The sequence below is a fragment of the Erinaceus europaeus genome, chromosome 17 (assembly GCF_950295315.1).
Source record: "Erinaceus europaeus chromosome 17, mEriEur2.1, whole genome shotgun sequence".
Classification (NCBI taxonomy): domain Eukaryota; kingdom Metazoa; phylum Chordata; class Mammalia; order Eulipotyphla; family Erinaceidae; genus Erinaceus; species Erinaceus europaeus.
In genome coordinates, this window is record NC_080178.1 from 17,524,961 (window position 1) to 17,547,509 (window position 22,549).

Here is a 22,549-nt window from a genome sequence, read left to right on the forward strand (position 1 = left end):
TATTTATTTATTGAATAGACACAGCCAGAAATCGAGAGGGAAGGGGGAGATAGAGAGGAAGAGAGACAGAGAGACACCTGCAGCGCTGTTTCATTACTTGCAAAGCTTTCCCCTTGCAGGTGGGAACTGGGGGCTTGAACCCGGAGCCTTACGCATAGTAACATGTATACCACTACCCAGCCTCTGTCAGAAGACTTTTCCTCAAAAGGAAGCCTCCACAACTTTCTTTGGTATTTAATTAGGTCCAACTTAAATGTCTTTCAGCACATGTTAAGCCTCTTTATATTTGCTATGACCCCAGTGACGTAAGAGAAGAGTTGTTTAGTTTATACATGAACTTCAAGGCCATAACCAGGTTAACTTTTCCCCACTCCTTGTTTGGACCATACAGTCCCCCATTTTAGCTTAGTCCAGTCAATAATCAAACAGTTTAATGCTGTGAATTCTCCCCCAAACATACAGAATGGGAGGTAGGTTTAAATAATAATTTCATTCACTCCCAAAGAATTATAATCAGGGTCCTTTCATACGAGCTCTAATAGTTAACGTCACTGCCCTTGGTCATGTAAATAAATTATTTCAATGGCAGTTGGTAAAAAGTCATCTGGGGGGGAGTCGGGTGGTAGCATAGCGGGTTAAGCGCACATGGCGCAAAGCGCAAGGACTGGTGTAAGGATCCCGGTTTGAGCCCCCGGCTCCCCACCTGCAGGGGAGTCACTTCATAAGCGGTGAAGCAGGCCTGTAGGTGTCTATCTTTCTCTCCCTCTCTCTCCATTTCTCTCTGTCCTATCTAGCAACAACATTAATAACAACAACAACAACAATAATACAACACTAAAAAACAACAAGGGCAACAAAAGGGAAAATAAATTTAAAAAAACTAAAAAAAAAAAGTCATCTGGGTCAGGTATAAGTGAGAGATAAAGAGATGATGTATTTATAGGGTAAGAGTAAGGAGTAGACCATTATAGAAGAATCAGGCCAACTGGAATAACTCTATACATGAAATACCCTACAGGATTGAAGAATTTTAATATTGCTGGTAGACTTCAGGAATGCATGCTGCAAGCAGGTGTACCTGAGGCCTATGGAGACGGGAGCTAGTTGCCTGGTTCTCTAAGAAGACTATGGCATTCTCTGAGTGCATTTTGGTCCCTTGACGACAGCGCTATAAGATGTCAGAGCCTGCTGTCTTGTACAAAGAAGTACTTTTTGGAAAATCAGGTTTTATTCAGAAATTCTGAGGCTTGGGGACCTTTGGAATACTACTGAAATTGATTAGGTCTAGTATAAGACTATAATGGTCTCATGAGAAGTCCTATTCTTTTTGTGCTCACTTGCAAGGTGCAATACTACATTCCACATGAAGGTGAGCTTGCTGAGTAGTTGAAGGAATCAAATTAAAAAGAATATCAGAACTCCTATCCTTATCTTTGTAACATAAAAAAGCTATGCTTTCAATTCTATTCTTGGTATATAAATATAACTTAATTGCTTTCTGGTTTGGTTTAATCTTTCTAATCAAACTTTTATAATAACATAGAAATATTACCCTGAAAAACAATCTAGTATTTCCTTGGAATTAACTAGTTTTCACTCAAGTGATTGTACATGGTTAACTGCTTACACCACATGAAGATTCTGGCTTCTGGAGCTTAAGGCCAGCTATATTTTTAAGACCCTTCCAGCCATTACAAATTGAGTGAGTAGCATTCCAAATTAATTCTTTGGGTAACCCAGGTTTGAACTAACCCAGTTCCCACAATGCAGAAAGGGGTGACTATGGCTACCAGCTGCTATCCTTATATCTCCAACAAAGTTCCATAAACAGGTCCCAAGCAGGAAATGGGGATCAGAGGGTATGGCAGACTTCTGGTGACGGGTGCACTCACCTTTCCACCATGTGCGTCTGGTCCAGCGAAAGCCCATCAATGGCTGTGCACTCAGGACACTTGAATTTCTTTCGTGGTGTTACCTGCCAGAGGAGCACAGAAATATACCTGGCTGTCAGTGCCAAGGATAATAAAAACCGTATTTGTGACACAACTCTGCATACTTCTATTCCGTAAGCTGAGATGGCTGTTAACGCTTGTACACACACACACACACACACACACACACACACACACACACACACACACACACACACACACACACCTCACTACCCTTCCAAACAGTTCTGTCTGGCTCGGCCAAAGGTACAACTCACAAGGGCCCAATAAAAAAGGCTTGGAGGGCTTTTGCCTTCTGTAACTGGAAAGAAGTGGTGATGACAAGCTCCTTAATTCCTGTTTAATGACTGTTTTCTCACTGCCAAGGTCCTTGTATAAACACCATTTGTTCTTGCAGCCATAAGGGCGATGAAATACAACTTCCCATAACTTTCACCGTAACCTTAGTTCCAACAGGCAATCTTTTCTCCTTCTTTCAGCTAACGGCACGTTGCATTAGGAAAGAAATTCAGTGCTCCTCGACCTTCTGAATTCTCTCCCTAACTCTTCCTCCTGCCATCCCAAATCTTAAACTTGTCATGATTTTTTTTTTTCTTCTAGTAAACTTAGGGAGAGGAAAGCTGGACCATCAGGAGTTACAGCTCAAAATATGCAGAGCTAAAAAACATCCTGAAGCATATCAGAAAGCAAATCTGGACATGGAGAGGGGCTTCTTTAAAATTAATTTCTCAATTTACATACTTCAATTTTTCCTGTAATGAATTGCTTGCTGAATTAGAGGATTGGGGGATAGGGTGAAAGTGGAATCCAGTTTGGAAAACATAGGAAGTGACTCTTCCTCTTCTCTTAAAGCACGTTGGTCTAATCTGATTTCTCTTGTCAACTGATATCCTGAGGACTCAGTGGAGAAGGAGCTTGCAGTATAGAAACCTGGCCTAGAAGCACTATCCATTTTCATACAATTCTAATGTAGAAGTATAAAATGCCATGATGATTTCTCTCATAATGTGTATTCCCTGGGGCTGGGCAGTGGTTCACCTGGTTAAGCACACATAATACTAAGGGCAAGGACCCACACAAGTATCTGCATTCAAGTCCCCAGCTCCCCACCTGCAGGAGGGAAGCTTCACAAGCTTTTCCTTCTCTATCTTCTCTCTGTCCTATCCAATAAAGAATGGAAAAAATGACCACCAGGAGAGCAGTGGATTCCTAGTGCTGGCACTGAGTCCCAGGGATAACCCCGAAGACAAAACCAAAAGTAAAACCATGTAATCCCTTGCATTCCACATAGTTAGGGGTATGATTTGAGCAAACTCTGCATTTCAAGAACAGGTATCTATTACAAATACAAAGAGCCCAGTACGATCTTTATGAATTTTTCAGTTTTTAATGCCGTTGGAAAGATACTTTTCAAAAAGTGGCAACGAGGTTGGCAAGATAGCTCACCAGTGATGGGGCTTGCTTTGCCATGCACACAAAACCCAGGTTTGATCCCTGTTCTTACCACACCAGAGAAAGCTTCGCGCTGCGGTATCTTTCCTTTTTCATTCCTCTTCCTCTATTTCTATCTCTTTCTTTAAAAAAATTTTTTTTATTATTATCTTTATCTATTTATTGGATAGAGACAGCCAGAAATCAAGAAGAAAGGGGTGGTAGAGAGGGAGCGAGTCAGAGAGATACTTGCAACACTGCTTCACCACTCACAAAACTTTCCCACTGCAGATGGGGATCAGGGGGCTTGAACCTGGGTCCTTGTGCACTATAACATGCACACCCAACTAGGTGCACCACCACCCTGTCTCTCTCTTTCTATTAGAAACAGCCATTCCAGAGCAGTGAAGCCCTGGCAATGACAAAAATAAACAAATAAATAAAATCATAACTAACTGATAATCAATACTTAAAGATGTTATTTAGGACAACTGCAGTTATATAAAGCATATCATCTTGTTAACATCTCTAAAAAACAAAAAAACATTTTTTTCCCCCACCAGGGTTGTCACTGGGGCCTGGTACCTGCATGACAGATCCACTGTTCCTGGTGAGCCCATGTTTTTCTGAATTATTTTTTATTTGATAGGACAGAGACAAATTGAGAGGGCATGGGGAAGATAGAGAGTGAGAGAGACAGAGATACTTGCATACCTGTTTGACTGCTTGTGAAGCTTTCTCCATGCAGGTGGAGAGTGGAGAGGTTTGAACCGCCTTCTTGAGTCTCGTAACATGTGTGCTCAGCCAAGTGTGCCATCACCCAGCCCCAAATCAGTTCTTAAGAAAGATTTAAATTGCATCCTCCAACTAACAGAACTAGATTTCAAAATGGCTCTGAGAGTGAAGCTAAGTATTTTTTTTTTTTGCTTGCAGGGTTATTGCTGGGGCTCTGAGCCTATGAATCCACTGCTCCTGGAGGACATTTTCCCCCCATTTTCTTGCCCTTGTTGTTGTTGCTATTATTGTTGTTGTCATTGCTATTGTTGTTGGATAGGACAGAGAGAAATTGAGAGAGGAAGGGAAGACAGAGAGGGGAGAGAAAGTTAGACACCTGCAGAATTGCCTATGAAGCGACCCCCCTGCAGGTAGGGAGCCAGGGGCTTGAACCAGGATCCTTAACCAGGCCCTGCGCTTTGCGCCACGTGCACATAACCTGCTGTGCTACCACCCGGCCCCCTAAAGTTAAGTACTTTTTAAAAACACAACTTATAAATTGACTATCATAACTTTTACTCTGGACACTGGCGAAGATTAAAACGTCTAAAGAAAACTATGAGACTAGGAAGCAGGAAAACACAGTTAACTAACCAAAGCCTACTCTTCAGTGTTACAATGTGGCTGTTATCAATCACAGAAACTGGAAGCCAATAGGGAGCTTGGAGTTCATCTAGTCTAACGCTTTATCTATAATGGTGAGAAGTCCTCAGTCTCAGAGAAACAGACTTGCTCAAGGACATCATCAAGCAAGTTCAGGGACCAGGCTGCCTCCTACCTTGATGACAGCTTTCCCCGTGATGTTAGCCACCAGGAAATTCATGGCAATGTCTTCACAGTTCATATGAGCATCTACCCAGTTCTTGATGTCGCCAGGCATTTTGTAGGTATACAGGTAATTAAAATACTGTCAGGGGAGACAAAAGGAGGAAAGTCTGAGATAGTAGCTCTCTCTTTTCTTTTCTTTTTTTTTTTTTTTCCTCCAGGGTTATTGCTGGGGCTCAGTGCCTGCACCATGAATCCACTGATCCTGGAGGCCATTACTTCCCCCTTTCATTGCCCTTGTTGTAGCTTTGTTGTGGTTATTATTGTCGTCGTTGATATCGTTCGTTGCTGGATAGGACAGAGAGAAATGGAGAGAGGAGGGGAAGACAGAGAGGGGGAGAGAAAAACAGACACCCGCAGACCTGCTTCACCGCCTGCGAAGCGACTCCCCTGCAGGTGGGGAGCCGGGAGCTCGAACTGGGATCCTTGCGCCTGTCCTTACGCTTTGCGCCACGCGTGCTCAACCTGCTGCGCTATCGCCCAACCCCCATAGTAGCTCTCTTTAACTGATACAGACAAGATTGACTTAGTCACTGCCTGGGGAAAGCTTTCTCTCCTAAGATTCATTACAAGTGGTATCAAAAGCAGGGGAAAAGGAGTCCTGTTAGAATGCTTTTGATAAGGTGACCATGTATCTTCAATGTAAATCATTCCTTAACAAAATACTATAAAGGATGGGGGAAGACAGCATAATGGTTATGCATAGAGACTCTCATGCCTGAGGCTCCAAAGTCCCAGGTTCAACCCTCCTGTACCAACAAAAGCCAGAGCTGAACAGTGCTTTTGTGTAATAAATAAATAAATAAATGTATATATAGATTATGGTATATATAGTGCAAAGCCCTTTAGGATGCAGACTCTTCAGACTGACTACAAAGTTATCAGGTGCACGCAGCCAGGCGGTGGTGCACCCAGTTAAGCGAACATATCAACAAGCACAAAGACCGGGTTCACCTGCAGGGGGAACGCTTCATGACCAGTGAAGCAGGTCTGCAGGTGCCTTTCTCTCCCTCTCTCTTCTCTCTATTCTGTCAACTAAAAATAGAAAGAAAAAGATAAAGATAGGGAAAAAAATGGCTGCCAGGAGTGGTGAATTCATAATCCTGACGCCAAGCCCCAGTGACAACCCTGGTGGCAAGAAAAAAAAAAGATAGAAAAAGAAAAAAACAAACAAAAACCCCCAAAGTATCGGGTGCTAAGGAATACTATTTACAGGCATATGTATCTTCCTCCTTACTAAGTCCTTCCTCTTGAACCATAAAGTTCAATACTATTTTTTTTTCCATAGACTGCAATCAGAAACAAAGAATGGCGGGCTGACACTGGAAAGGCATGCCATATATATATATATATATATATATATATATATGTATATATATATATATATATATATATATTACTGAGAGAGAGAGAGCAAGAGGACACCAGAGCATAACTCTGGCTCATCGTGCAAGACTGGTAGTTGAACTTGGGACCTCATCTATACAAGTCTGGGGCTTTATCCACTGCATCATGTGCTTACTAAGGTAAAGCAAACACAGGCAGTTCTGAAACTACCATAACTTACACGTGTGACAGAGTACAGAAATGGAGGGGCAAAGAAAACAGTTGTATATAATCTGCTACCGTAAGCACCAAGAATTGTAAAAATTGATTCACTCTGTCATTTGTCACAAATCCACTTCTGGATCTACAGTCCTAAAAGTGTGAGGACAGCAGTACTATGATAATAACAGGCAGCAACTAGGCTAACTATGAATCTAGCCAAGTTGAATGAACTGTGCAGGACTGAGCAGCTCTTGCTGCTGACAGTGGACAAGGTTTTACTATTTAATCAAACCCCACATTCCCAGGGAACATACAGTCAACCCACATATTCTAGAGTTCACTGAAAAGCCTTCAATTTCTCCCTAGGAACAACAAAGTGCAAATCATGAAATGGAAATTCTCAAAAGACAGGAAATTAAAAAATCAACTAAGCACACACAGGAATTTTTTAAATATTTATTTATTCTTTTTTATTGTTGTAGTTATTGTTGTTGGTATTGATGTCATCATTGCTGGATAAGATAGAGACAGTGTTGGAAGACAAAGAGGGGGAGAGAAAGACAGACACCTGCAGACCTACTTCACCACCTGTGAAGCGACTCCCCTGCAGGTGGGGAGCAGCAAGGGGCTCTAACTGGGGTTCTTACACCAGTCCTTGCACTTTGCGCCACATGCACTTGACCCACTGCACTACTTACTGCCTGACTCCCCACAAAGGAATTTTAACTTCACTAGCGTCAAGTCAGAAATAAAACAGTAAGATCTATATTTATCATAATAGCCAAATTTGACTTTTTAAAATTATATTTTACACATGCATTGATATGAGAAGACTTCTCTATTTTTGCTGGTGGGAATGCAAATTAGCATAAGGACAGATAAAAATGTATCAAAATATCCCAGCAGTGTTTCTTCCCTCTGATTTAAATTTGCTTCCACAAGTCTCCCATAATGAGTACAAGTATAGCCAGTTATGAAAATGAGAAATCTGATACATCAGATATTAAGTATTATTTAAAGCAGCAAAAATTCGAGATAGACTAAATATACAATGATTCTACATGATTTATACAATGTTAATATAATAGAATACTATCAATTATGCTGAGAAGAATTTGTTTATAAAGAAATGACATAAGAAAGGTCACAATATATAAAAAGATAAATTTTTAAAAAGCTAACAATCAATCACAGTGCTGTTATCCACATAGTAAAAATATTGACAACTGTATATGTGAATAAGTAGTTCACAGAAGGAAACAAACAAACAAAAAATCTAGTGAGCTGGTTGGTGGAGCACATTGTTAAGCCCACATCTATATGCAAGGGCTCAGGCTTGAGTTTCTGCTCCCCACCTGGCAGTGGGGATGCTTCATGAGTGGTGAAGCAGGTCTGCAGGTATCTATCTCTATTTCTCCCTTCTACCCTCTCAATTTTTCTCTGCCCTATGAAATAAAATGAAAAAAAAAAAAAAAAAAAAGGAAAATCTGGCTGCAGGGAGTGGTGGATTCATAGTACCAACACTGAACCCCAGCAATAACCCTGGAGGCTTAAAAAAAATCTAGGGGCTGGGTGGTGACACAGCTGGTTGAGTGCATGTATTACAATCCACAAGGATCCGAATTCAAGCCCCTGGTCCCCACCTGCAGGGGGAAAGCGTTACGACTGGTGAAGCAGGGCTGCAGGTATCTCTCTGTCTCTCTCCCTCTCTCTCATCTCCCTCCCTCTTGATTTCTGGCTGTATCTATCCAATAAATAAAGATAATAATAACTAAAAATGAATAAATAAAACTTTAAAAAATCTAAACAATAATAATGATTATTTCTAAGTGCCTGTAGGGCAAGTATCTTTTAAATTTTTAATAATTTTTTATTTAAATTTTTCTTATACTTGACAGGACAAAGGGATTAAGAGGGGTGAGGAAGATAAGGAGAGAGATAAAAACACCTGCACCTCGCTTCACTCATGAAGCTCTGCTCTCCCCCATGCAGGTGGGGTCAAGGGGCTTGTACCTGGGTCCTTGTGTATGATAATGTGTATGGTCAACTAGGTATGCCACTACCAGGCCCCTTGACAAGTATCTTTTTCCTTCCTTCCTTCAATATTTTTTTAAATTTAATATCTTTATTTATTGTATTTAATATATTTATTTATTGGACAGCCAGAAATGGAGAGGGTAGGAGGAGATAGACACACCTGCAGTACTGCTTTGCCACTTACGAAGCTTTCCCCCTGCAGGTGGGGATGGGGGCTTGAACCTGGATCCTTGCACATTGTAACACATGTGCTCAATCAGGTGTGCCACTATCTGGCCCCGACAAGTTTCTTTTCTTTTTTCATTTCTTCTCTTTTCCTCTTCTTTCTTAATGACTTGTATATCCCTTGTCAAGTTCTTTTTTTTTCTTTTAATATTTTTATTTATTATTGGATAGAGACAGAGATAAATTGAAAGGGATGGGGGAGGTAGAGAGGGAGAGAGACAGAGAGACACCTGCAGCTCTGCTTCACCACTTGTGAAGCTTCCCCCCTGCAGGTGGAGACCAGGGGCTTGAACCCGGGTACTTGTGCACTATGATGTGTGTGCTTAACCAGGTGTGCCACGGCCTTGCCTGACAAGTCTTCTCTAATACAATAAAGTTTGTTGTGATTTTCCTATATTTCTCTACCAAGAGCATTTATTACTCTTATCATTAGAAAAATAACTTTTTTTAATGCCATCTTCCACGGCCTTTCTAAATAGAATGCTTTTCTTTTTATTTATTTATTCCCTTTTGTTGCCCTTGTTGTTTTATTGTTGTAGTTATTATTATTGTTGTTATTGTTGTTGGATAGGACAGAGAGAAATGGAGAGAGGAGGGGAAGACAGAGAGGGGGAGAAAAAGATAGACACCTACAGACCTGCTTCACCGCCTGTGAAGCGACTCCCCTGTAGGTGGGGAGCCAGGGGCTCGAAACGGGATCCTTACGCCGGTCCATGTGCTTTGCGCCTCCTGCGCTTAACCCGTTTTTTTTTTTCTTTTCTCCTCCAGGGTTATTGCTGGGCTTGGTGCCTGCACCATGAATCCACTGCTCCTGGAGGCCATTTTTTCCCCTTTTTTGTTGCTCTTGTTGTTGTAGCCTCATTATGGTTATTATTATTGCCATTGTTGATGTTGTTCATTGTTGGATAGGACAGAGAGAAATGGAGAGAGGAGGGGAAGACAGAGAGGGGGAAAGAAAAAAAGACACCTGCAGACCTGCTTCACCGCCTGTGAAGTGACTTCCCTGCAGGTGGGGAGCCGGGGGCTCGAACTGGGATCCTTACACCGGTCCCTGCACTTTGCGCGACATGCGCTTAACCCACTGCGCCACCGCCCAACCCCTAGAATGCTTTTCTTAAGCCCAGCAAAAACTAACTGGCTCAAATAAAACAAAAATCGTCCTTATGTTTTTGTTAAGTCAGACCCAGTTTCCCCTGGGCTGCTGACCTCCTTACCTTGTGATAAAAAGCTGCTCCCGTGAGCACCATGGACACCTCATTGGTCCACTCTGACTCATACTTCCACTTGCTCATCTCATGGTCCCAGAGATGGAGACGGCCAGGGTAACCCACCAACCGGTCGGGAAACTCCCGCCAAACCTGTGAGGAGGAACACAGCACCAATCAGACTCTAGCCCAGGTCAGAAGCACAGGAGCTGTTACACATACAGGTCCTGTCAGACCTGCTAGGCTCAATCACACACTCAGGTCCCAGTGGGTTTCTGAAGGTATTTGGTTGAACGGGTGCTAGTTATCCCAAGATAAATGTTGGCTGACTGCCTCCAAAATTTGTTATTGCTGAGCAATTCTAAGTAATTGGGGGGAGGGGGTGGGTAGCTACCTACTGAACTGGACTAAGGTATTACTATCTTGACATAGAATTAGTGATATAGTAGGGCACCAAAGTAAAAACCCTGTGGTGAGGGGTAGACATGTGGCTTTCTGGGCCGGTGGGGGGTGGGGGTGGGTGGGTGGGATGGGACACAGTCTTTTGGTGGTGGGAATGGTGTTTATGTACACTCTTAGTAAAGTGTAGTCATATAACTCACTAGTTAATTAATATGAGGGGGAAAATTAATTGTAAGTCTCGAAGTTTTTAAAACACAGACTGAGTCTTTTTAATATATAGACTATGTATTTGATATGCGGACTCTCTCAAAAGCCTAGACCAAGCAGATCAGAAGCAACCAGTGGCACAGCTATATACAAGATACTCGGTACTATACAGCAATATTATTAAACCCTAACAAAAGGACTTTTCAAAGTTAACCCAATTACCAAATAATGTGATGATAACATTAACTATCCATTGTCTTTTTGAACCCTAAGATAGCAGGAACCTCACATCTCCACTATAGAGCCTATATTTCCCACAGTCCTGGAACCTTAGGATAGGGCCCACTTTCCCACATGCCTCTCCCAATCCATATCAAATAATATTGCATCAGCCGATCGCAACCTAATCAATGCAACGATTGCCACCTCAACATGCTTCAGCTCAGACTGTGTCCAGAGACTTCACGTGTGGAATGAGACCTTTCCTTTCATAGTATTCTCTAATTCCATCCCAGGTCGATCACTTTCTAACAAAGTCCCAAAACCTAGATATAGACCAGGCTCTGTGAGAGAGAGCCTATGTTCACACATATCCATAAACTAGTGCAAAATATATACCTGAAAGCAGAAGTACACTAGAGTTTGCAGTGAGTACCCCCCAACACTTCCTCTCCACTATTCCAAGCTTTGGGTCCATGATTGCTCAACAATTTGTTTGGCTTTGTATGTTAACTCTCTTTTCAGCCACCAGGTTCCAGATGCTATCAGGATGCCAGCCAGGCTTCCCTGGATTGAAGACCCCACCAATGTGTCCTGGAGCTCCGCTTCCCCATATACCCACCCTACTAGGGAAAGAGAGAGGCAGACTGGGAGTATGGACCAACCAGTCAACGCCCATGTTCAGTGGGGAAGCAATTACAGAAGCCAGACCTTCCACCTTCTGCAACCCACAACGACCCTGGGTCCATGCTCCCAGAGGGATAGAGAATGGGAAGGCTATCAGGGGAGGGGATGGGATATGGAGATTGGGTGGTGGGAATTGTGTAGAGTTGTACCCCTCCTATCCTGTGGTTTTGTTAATTTATCCTTTCTTAAATAAAAAATGAATTAAAAAAAAGAATTAGTGATATAGGCTCCATTCCTAAATAAACGAAAAACAGAATCCTACAACTCATGCATCTTAATGTATATTAAATCTTGGTGATTCTTGAATGTAGTAGATAACTAGAGCAAAGAAATCTGCAAAAATAAATAACAAAGTTGTCTTTTAGACATTATGAAAACTATGGTGGTTAACAGGGTACAGGGGTGCGGCACTGAAACTCTGGGGCTGGGTATGCTGAGCTGGAAGCACGGCCTATAGGTCTGTAAGTCAATGCTTAACCACTCATGATAACGATTATTCAAAAATTCTCTTGTGACTGTGAAAATTTACAAAGTGTGTTTCTTAAAAAAAAAAAATTTCCACCTCCTGAGCACATAACCCTTTCTTAGAACCTTTTGGAAACCTGAAATAAAAAGAATTTGCCCAATTCTATAATTTGTAACATTTTCAATACAAAATTCAATTCCTATACATGGAAAGGTCTGCAGAGTTTTGCTGGACCAAACAGGTTTAAGTGAACACTTTTCTCCATGCATTTCTGTGTAATTCAGTTTAACAGCTATGACCTTAAAGAGTTCGGATAATTTACCAGTTGTTCATGGGACCAGTCTTCATCTCTCTAAATTAGAGTTTTCTGAGGGTCCAATCCCACCCAGTCTTACTCTCATTCCCTTTAAACTAAGGAACCTCATCTAGTTTCAGTCACTTTAAATACTGTCTACAATCAGATGACCTCTAAATTTATGTCTGGCCCTGAACATTCCTGAGATAACCAACTACTTACTCACTATCTCCAACTGGATAAACAATAGGCATTTCCAACTGAACATGTTCAAAGCTAACTCTTGAGTCTGTAACCCCAGACAAACCATTCCTCCATCTCAATAAGTCTCTCCCCAGTTGCTCAGTTCAAAAGCTAAGACTTTTCCTTCCCTTCGCCCCATCTTCAAACCCATGAAAAGTCTGCTGGCTCTACTTCAAACTACTTCTTACCTTTTTCTACCATCATTCTCTCTAGCTCAAGCCACTTCAGCTACCCCCCTAGAGCAGATTTCTAATTTATTTCCTTCTGCTGTTGTTCTTCTCTGATATTCTGTATAGCACATCTCTATAAAAGGCTCATTCCTACAAGATTAGGGTACTCGGTACCCTGTACAGGATAATTCAGTCAGCGGGGTCTCTCCTCCCAACCAGTGTAGACACAGACACCCTTGGCAGGTCCTAAAGGCCACCGCACTCCTCAACCTCTTATATTATCACCATGTTCTCCCACATTTCAGCGATCCTTCTCTTCAGTTATGCTGAGCCCTTGAGCTGAATTTGCTACTTATCATCCCCAGAATGTTCTATTTACTCTTCTAAAGGGTGTTTGCTCCTCATCAGTCAAGTCTCTCCTTAGATGTCACTGACTTTGAGAGCTTTTTCCAGAACTTCCGATCAAATAAACACCACTGGAGGCCAGGCAGTAGTGCGCCTGGTTAAGCACACATAGTACAATGCACAAGGATCTGTGTAAGGATCCAGGTTCAAGTCCCCAGCTCCCCACTGGCAGGAGGGAGGCTTCATGAGTGTTGAAGCAGATCCGCAGGTGTCTGTCTTTCTCTGTCTCTCTCTCTCTTCCTCTCCTTTCAATTTCATTCTGTCCTAGCCACAAAATGGGAATATGGCTGCCAGGAGTGGTAGAGTGGTAGTGCAGGCACTGAGCCCCCAGTGCTAACCCTGGAGGCAAACAAACAAATAAACAAACAAACAAAAACATCCCTAACCAGTCATTCCTCACCAACCCCCGCCTCATACATGTCTTCATCACATTTTCATTAAAAAAAAAAAGTTTTCGTGGTTCGGGAGGTGGCGCAGTGGATAAAGCACTTGACTCTCAAGTGTGAGGTCCTGAGTTCAAGCCCCGGCAGCACAAGTACCAGAGTGATGTCTGGTTCTTTTTCTCTCTCTCTCCTCCTATCTTTCTCATCAATCAATAAATAAAATCTTAAAAAAAAAAAAGTTTTGGTCAAAGTCTGGCAATGGTACACCCAGTTGAGTGCAGATGTGACCACGAGCAAGAAACCAGGTTCGAACCCCTGCTCCCCACCTGCAGGGGGGAGCTTCATGAGTGTTAAAACAAGTTTGTAGGTGTCTCATTTTCCTTCTCTATCTCATCTTCTCAACTTCTCTGTTTTATCAAATAAAATTAAAAGGAAGAAAAAGGGTGTTGTTAAAATTCGGCGGCTCCAGCTGGCCGGGCTAGCTTCACGGGCGGGTAACAGAGACGCGGAGACAACGGCTGGGCAAGGAAGCTGTATTTCTTTATTCAGGAACGACGATTCATAAACTAAACCAAACTAATCACCAAACAGAACTCTGCTGCCTCTTTCCCCCGCAGCAGCGCCAAGCACTCTCTAACTCTGCAACTCTCCAACTCTCGAACTCTGGCGGGGTTCCTAGGGGTGGCGGCCTGCGAAACTAACAGGACTGATCCAATTCTCTTGGCAGGGGAGAACTAGAACAACCCAATGTAAAGCATACAACAAAAGGGGGTGATGGGGCAAGGACCACCAGGGAGTCATAGTGCTGTCACCGAGCCCCAGCAATAACCCTGGTGGCAATAAAAAAATGTTTTGGTCATTGTGTACTTATTATCTCTTTTCTTTCTATACAATTTAGCTCCATGAAGACCGAGCTTTTTCTTTTTCATCAGACCATCCCAAGCACAAGAGCAGGGCCCTGTGGGACAGTATCCCATGTTGCTGGATGAATGAATGGATGGGCTGAATTACTATAGTCTAAAAGCTGAGAAGGAAAACAGGAGACCAAAGAGTCTTTCTCTTCCCTTCAGGGCCAAGGCAAGTTGACCCCTTAAGTCAGAGAGGAAGTTTGCAACAGCATTTGTCAAATGGCCACCATTAAACTCAGAAATGCGACGTCTTTTGTGTGTGATGGTAATTGGGTTCACTCTCACTCTAGCACAAGCTTTAAACTACTTCTCCAGAGGTGGGTAAGGGGGTACTTGCTGAGTCACTGCACTGTCCTGCCCAGTCCTCCTTGTGATCATCTGCTTGCTTTTATGGGGTGTCTGACCTGGGTCTTGACCATGATCAGGGGGGTTGTGAAAACAGCTTTCTTGTGCGGAAGACCAGCTCTCCTATCAGGCCTCTCCAACCCACAGCCTTGGACTCATTAACACCATGTTGCAACCAATAGAGTTAATGGGCCACAGGCATCATCCCAATAACTGTGGACAAATGAATCCGTGTCAGACATTTCCTCAGATGTGTCACACTGCCGCCGTGCTCTCTACTCTGGGGTTTGCAGTGCGGCAGATTAGAATAAAATGACACCATTACGCCTTTATGGCACCCAGAGCAACACCCGGCACATGGGCTGTGGCCTCTGTTTGGCTTGTGGGCCTGGGCAGACTCTGTTAAGACAACACTGCCAGCTTCTTCTGCGTGGTTCACACTAGAAGCACAGCCATGGACCCCCCTTGGTGGGGTGGAAGGTTTTGCCTGGAGGGTCTGAGCATAGGTAACTAAACACCAGGCAGGGTGGGCAAGGTGCAGGAACAGGGATGGGGGGGGGCTCCATTCATTCAAGTGGCACCTCTGTTACATGGAAGTTACATTCCCCACCCCGGGAGGGGCCCCATTTACTTTGAGCCAATACTGCTCTCTGACCCATGCAAAGGAACTTCAAGTTACTTGTGGCGGTGATGGTGGGTGTTGGGTGACTGCAGCCAAGACACAATTATTGGCTCCATTCAGGGTCGACTGTCAGTCCTCTTGCTGATAATGACTTCAGTCACTTAGAAGACTTCTCTCTGGAGTGACTTAATTTGGTGACATGGGGGTCACAGAATGCTACGTGGAGCTGCTGAAAAGCATTAGAGGTGTGTCCTGCGTTTCAGTTTCCTTTGGAGCCTTTATGCGGCACCGTTTCTCCAGCAGGGGTGTGTGGGGAGGGCGACGGGGGGGGGGGGGGGGGCTCTGCCCTTGACTTACTCCAGGCAGCTGGATACAATCAAGATACCATCCTTGTCACTTCATCTATAACTCAGCAGCCGACTGCAGGATCAAAACGGAGTGGAACAGAATGGGATGGGCCTTCTAATCAAGCCCCAGTGTAGTACGAAGTCGATTATGTATATAGTAAAGCATTTTCCCAGCCGGGAGAGCAAGAATTCAAACTCTAACCCTTCCTGCTTCTCCCAACCCCCTCAATTCAACTCTTTTCTTTCTACATCAGGGGAACACTCTGGGGTCAGCCTCTGTCATTACTAACAGATGCCTTTAAAGATTGTAGCGCGAGCCTTGGAAACTTCCCAGTATCTCCCTGTCGTTCTCGTAGTGATGTTGTCACCCCCGAGTCACAAAGCCATTATTCAGTTGTTTGTCTATCTTCATCTATAACGATCTCATCTATTTCAATCACACACATCCCTGAAGATAGGTCTGTGCTTATTATCAGTAGTCTGATGTCATTGTTAGGGATTTAGCAATATGGTTCAGAGGCGGAGACAACATAATACCATCCTTTAATTATCTGTTACCTTTTTTTTCTTTAAATGGGGGGGATTAATGGTTTATAATAAATACAATTGTTGGTACATGTGTAAAATTTCTCAGTTTTCTACAAAACACTCTCACCTCCAGCCTAAGCCCTCATCCATCTACCATCATGCCCCCTTCCCACCCACCCCAAGCCTTTTACGTTGGTGCACTGCACCCTATTTGTTTCCTTTCTAACTGTGCAGTCTTGCTTCTGACCGTCTCCAACCTGGACTGTAGAACTTGCCTCTTCTCTGAATTCTCTGCTGGGCTCCCCACACTGTTCGGTAGACATCTATTCCTTTGTCAGTTTTGTCCCCCGCTACCTGCCAATCTGAGATTTTCTCCCTTCATTTCAAAGGCACAGGACACAGTAGACAGTCCAGATTGCCTCCTACAGAAAAATGCTCCAGGGCACATGGTTCAAGTAGACCCAGAACCAGCTATGCCACTGATGAGTTGTGAAACTGACCTATCTGAACGGTCTGGTGTGGGTTTGCCACCTGAAAAATGAGGGATTGGGTTAAGTCACCTCTAAATATCCCTGTAAGACTAAAAAACAATCTTCTAAGTGCTTCCTCTCTGTCTATTCTCAAGCAAACAAGCTCATCTGTTGTTGCCAGATGCAAGACTCTAAACAGTCTTAAGTTTCTAAATAGCATGAGCTGCATTATTTAACTTTGTTTAAAATGCCATCCGCATATGGGTACCTCATAAATGTTCCTGGCAAAGAGGATAATGCACTACACTCTAAGCCGGCTTAGTGAGTGCATTTTAAACTGGGAGTGTGCGCTAGCCATAGTCAGACTCAGGAAACAGGCTGGGGCTGGGGTGGGGGGGTGGCGGGAGGTGAGAAGGTGTAACAACAGGTGGTGCCCATCTGGGAGATAGTTAGGAAACCGCAGGTCACTTCTGGGAGAACAGTGACCCTCTGGAGGGGCTGCTGTAGCCATCGAATGTTTTTCAAAGGCAGCGTTTCTCAGGGATGTCACCATGGGTGAGAGGCGGTGGCACAGGTAATCAGGATTTGGGAACCGAGAAATGGTGTGGGGAATGAAAGCCAAGTGGATCACATGGAACAAGGGCTTTGTCTCTCCTCACTCAAAGCCCCACCTGGGTCTGTCAATCCTGAACCATCCAAGTAGAGCAGGACTCTGTAAAAATGGCCCAAATCCTGTGGTTGCATGTCTGGGTCCACCCCAGCAAAGCAGCAAGGGTCTGGACTTGGCAAAGGCTGTTGAGTCAGTGGATCTTCTTCCTTCCAGACTTGCCCGGATGGGAAAGGGGCAGCTGGCTGGATTCCAATTCTGAGCTGGTTTCCACAGGGAAACCAGTTATGGGATTCACTCTCAGCCTTCTGGGAACAAAGCTCACCTTTTATATGTGGAATTTCCTGAAGTGAAGGAGGATGAAGGAATTGATCAGCTCAGTTTTCAGGAGTTCTCTTTTTCACTGCTAGTTGCTTGTCTTTGACAAGGAGGATGCTTTGCAAACAGCCAAAGAGCCTGCCCACGCCTGGGACATAATTATATGCTAATGCCAGACATCCAGAGCCAAGGAGCCTCAGAGTTGTCACCTGGCGTTCCCCTAATGCTGATTGGTCTTGACAAATACATGCACGTGCTGTGCTATGTATTAAGATTACCTGTTAGATCACTTGGGTTTACCCCAGAGAGTTTTCTAACCCGGGGCAGGGTTCTGCTTAAAATAAGTCAAACAGGAAAACTGGTGTCAAGGGAAGATTTCTGGGGTTTGGCAGCAATCCTATTCGCCCCAGCCCGGCTGGAGGTGAGCCCCTTGTTGCCCGGGGGAACATGATTTCCATTCCTTTTAAGTTCTTTCTTCAGGCCTGGGGCAGTGAGGGAGGCCAAGGGACAGACCCCAGGGTAGACCACAGCTGAGAGAGGAACGTTTGTTCCTGACCTTGCAGTGGTCACCACTGTGAGGACAGCACTCTGAAGACTGTGGCTTTAAAACATCTGCCTTGTTCTTATGTCTGGATCAGCCCAGCAGATGGTGTGAACATGTGTCTTCTGTGGAGGATAAGGAGAAGACATGCCTCGGCAGCCCCGTGGCCAAAGGGATCATTTGGAAGACAGCGGGCATCCCACCTCATCCAGTTCCCCCATTAGGTGGATGAGAAGACAGCAAGCATAAGAGGGAGCCCAAGGGCACACTGCTAACTCCAGCCACTCCTGTGATGCCACAGATGCCACCTCGCCTGCAGTGAGACCAAGCAGCCAGGTGATGGTGTCAGAAGCCATATCTGGTGGCTGTGTACCATAGTTAGTTGTGAGGTGAGTCTGGTGACCGAGGGGCTGAGAGGCACAGGTAGGTTGGCTGACTGTGCTGAGGACAGAACGTAGCAGGGAGAGGAGGTGGGGAAAACAACTGGACCATTCTCGATCCCGTCAGCACTCATTTCCTCAAAGCTAACAGCTTGTGGATGTGGTTTCCATTTTGCAAGGGAAGCCACATGCTCACACCACTCAGAGAAGGCTCTCCCGTCAGCTGTGTGGCAAACCAGTAAGATTCCACACATGGCATCTGAGGGCCTACGGAACCCTGTAAACTGTGAAGCTCTGAGGCTGAGACAGAAATACAAGCAAAAAGCAGCTGAATGAAAGATTAAACTCAACTACTATTTTTCATGAGGCAATGAATCTCTTGGGAGACAATAAAAAAAGGGAAGGAGAGACGTGTTTGAGTGGGTGGGAGGGGCAAGGAGATGGGTCAGGATGGGGTCACCGGTTTTCTAATTTTGCACTCCTTAAGACCTGCTGAACGTGAAATCATCTTTATTTCTGTAACCCTGACTCCAGTGGGAGTCATATCATTTCTAAGTCTGGTCCCAGGGGATTGTTCAATAAAGTGAAAAGAATAAGTGATCACATGCCAGATGGCCATTTTCTTTAAATCCAGTGTGAGTGGAAACTGAAACTCCAGTTTTTATAAATAACTATTACTGAGCCTTCGAAATTCCAAGTTGGTCTTGGTGGGGTTCAGTTCAGAGGCCTGGAGATCAAAGACAACCCATCCAAGATGGAAATAAGTCATTCTCCTTCCTCCAAGTGGCCATCCTGGGAGCTTCCACCAAACTGTTTGGGATACTATTCTAAAACTGTCCTGTATTTTCTGTTTTCTTCTCACTTTGGAAAAGGAGAGGACGGCAATGACCCCAGACTCCAATCCTGACTGACTTAAAAGCATAAACAGGGGTCCAAAATAATTACTAATGAGTTAATTCCCCATAGCGCCTAATACGTGTGGCTGAACTCTACAGTCTCTCGGTGATGAGCCAGAGAGCAATGAGACCCTTTCAAATGATTTATATCCTGTCTATGTCCAAAGAAAGGCCAAACTGTGAAAACAGACGATGCACTTAACAGCATTTAAAAAAAGAAAAGAAAAGAAAAAAACAGCTAGGGATGTTTCATCTATATTCCAAACAGGATAGCTGATATCAAGTTCTAGCGAGGCAATCCAGTGGGAGGCTGGTCACAGGGTGGATGGAATTGATCTGATCTCAGCATTCCTATTTACTATTGGATTGTCAGAAAAGTCATAATGTGTTTCTGCATAAAAAAACATACTGCAACCCCAATAAGAGCTACTCTCTATCCTAATGCAGCGTACAACTGCATGAGCTACCACCTGGCCCCTTTACTTGTGATGTTGATGTCACTCTTTTTGAGATCTCTCTCTCTCTCTCTTTTTAAATATACATCCTGATAGGGTACGTGATATATAAATTGGGTTTAGTTTCCATTTCCTTAATGGCTAAATATGGTCAACATCTTTTCATGTGCTTATTTGCCATCTGTATATCCTTTGCAGAAAAATGTCTGTTAATGTCCTCTGCCCATTTTTCAACTAGACTGTCTGCTTCTTATTGTTGAGTTTTTAGAGGTATTTTTTTAAGAAGGCCCAGTTTACCAACTGTTTCTTTTTTTCCTTTATTCCTTTCTTTCCCCCCCTCCCTTCTTCCTTTCTCTCTGTTTCTTTTCCCTTCTTCCTCCCTCCCTTTCTCTTCCTTCTCCCTCCCTCTTTCCTCTCTCTCTCTTTCTCCCTCCCCCTTCTCTCTTTCAGCATAATTATCACTATGACTTAGTACCTGCACATCACCACTCCTGGAAGACATTTTTCATTTTTCCTTTTGATAGAGAGTGAGACAAAGAGATAGAAAGGAAGAAAGAGTGAAGGAGAGATACCTGCAGCACAGCTCCACTGCTCATGAAGCTTCCTCCTGCAGTTGGAGGCTGGGGGCTTCAAACTGGGTCTTTGTGCATGACAGAGTGTGTATTCCACTGGGTGTTTCTTTTATGAATCCTGCTTTGGTAATAGGTCTATGAATTATTTGTCTTTCCTAATATCTGCCTTGAAGAATTTCTGTTTCAGTTTGTTTTCCTAGAAGTTTTAAAGTTTATGTATCACATGCAAGTCCATGATTTATGTTCATTTATCTTTTCTGTGAGATGTGAGTTCTACATCAGCGTTAAATTTCTGTTAACTTGGCCTGCACCGCTTGTGAATGACACTCTCTCTCTTCCCTGGAACTGCACTGGTATATTTTGTTAAAAATCAGCTGTTCCAGGAGTCAGGAGGTACCGCAACGGGTTAAGCGAATGTGGCACAAAGTGCAACAACCGGCACAAGGATCCTGGTTTGTGCCCCTGGCTCCCCACCTACAGGGGAGTCGCTTCACAGGCGGTGAAGCAGGTCTGCGAGTGTCTGTCTTTCTCTTCCCCTCTCTCCATTTCTCTCTGTCCTGTCCAACAACAACGACATCAATAACTACCACAATAAAACAACAAGGGCAACAAAAGGGAATAAATAAATATTAAAAACTTTAAAAATCTGTTTTAAAAAATCAGCTGTTTCCAACCACTTTTCTCAGGGACTGTCTTGCACTTCGCAGCGAGTGAACACAGAATAAAACACAGTCTGTTAACCAGGAATTCACTATTTAGGAGCGACTAGCGACATACAGAAAAAGTTAAAGGTGAAAGAAAGCAAGGATGTGGGTAAAAGTATAAAAACTAATTAGAGGGAGTCGGGCTGTAGCGCAGCGGGTTAAGCGCAGGTGACGCAAAACACAAGGACCAGCATAAGGATCCCGGTTCGAACCCTGGCTCCCCACCTGCAGGGGAGTCCCTTCACAGGCGGTGAAGCAGGTCTGCAGGTGTCTATCTTTCTCTCCTCCTCTCTGTCTTCCCCTCCTCTCTCCATTTCTCTCTGTCCTATCCAACAACGACAACAACAATAACTACAACAATAAAACAACAAGGGCAACAAAAGGGAATAAATAAATAAAATAAATATTAAAAAATAATAATAATTAGAAGGCCAGGTAAGATTACTTTTGGCTGGAGTGGTCACTTCTCTGAACCTCCTGTATTGTAGTATGTCAGAGAGTGACAGTCCTCCTTTGAGAAGCTCTAGCCTAGTTGAAATCTCAGTCCCACCTTGGAGAGTACATCTGTCTGTGTGCCTTCACCTCCATCCATTTTCCACTTTTCTTTTTTAATGTTTTATTTAACATTTTTTATTATTTTTATTTATTGAATAGAGATAGCCAGAGAGAAAGTGAGACACCTACAGCACTGCTTCACCATTTGAAGAGCTTTCCCCCTGCAGATGATTGGGGGCTCAAACTAGGTCCTTGTATGTCGTAATAATATATATATATGGAGGCATTGGCATTGCCCTTCAGATAAAGCCACTGTGGCTTTCATTTCCCTTGGCCCCATGCCATGCCCTGCCCTGCCCACACACCCCCTCTTGTGGGCATGTCTCTCAAAATCAGGGAAGATAAGCAGCCCGTGCAAGACAAATTCCCCACATCCTCATACCACAAGCCAAATCCTGAAGCTCTGAATTCCTGGAGCAGCCGAGGCCTGTAATCAATCCTGACGAGACAACAGGCAGCTTTTGGAACAATAACCCTCAGACATATGGATCCTCTCAGGGCTGGGATATCACTAGGGATGCCTCCTCTTGAATGGGGGGAAGAAAAGCATGCTTTCTTTAAACTGCCAAGTACACCGACACCTCTTTAAAATAACTACTCCACCTTACACGCTTTAACTCTTGTGGCCTGGAGCGACTGAGTCAGGTGCTCTGAGATGGTGAGGCTGGCGGTGGGGAGGGGCACAAGGCAGGTGAGGGCTTTCAGAACCAGCACCGCCAGGCACAGAAGCAGCTCCTGTGGAAAACAACACGCAGCCAACTGGCCAGGCTTATCTGGGACGGGAACCTGTGGCCATGATGGGGGCCCACCTTCCAGGTGCCAGCAGC

At 44.0% G+C, this 22,549-nt stretch overlaps 1 protein-coding gene across 8 annotated transcripts in view; it reads right to left on the reverse strand.

Annotated features, from left to right (window-relative positions):
* Positions 1-22,549, reverse strand: part of EXT2 (exostosin glycosyltransferase 2) — a 221,277-nt gene that overhangs the window by 53,496 nt on the left and 145,232 nt on the right. For 5 of the 8 annotated variants that reach the window (XM_060176560.1, XM_060176561.1, XM_060176557.1 and 2 more), the window contains 3 exons: positions 10,007-10,150; positions 4,936-5,064; positions 1,893-1,975 (listed from right to left, as the gene is read on the reverse strand). In XM_060176560.1, coding sequence (XP_060032543.1) covers positions 1,893-1,975; positions 4,936-5,064; positions 10,007-10,150 — 356 coding nt within the window. Of the gene's footprint in view, positions 1-1,892; positions 2,005-4,935; positions 5,065-10,006; positions 10,151-22,549 lie in introns of those variants that run through there. The other 3 variants (XM_060176564.1, XM_060176562.1, XM_060176563.1) reach the window with 3 other exon arrangements.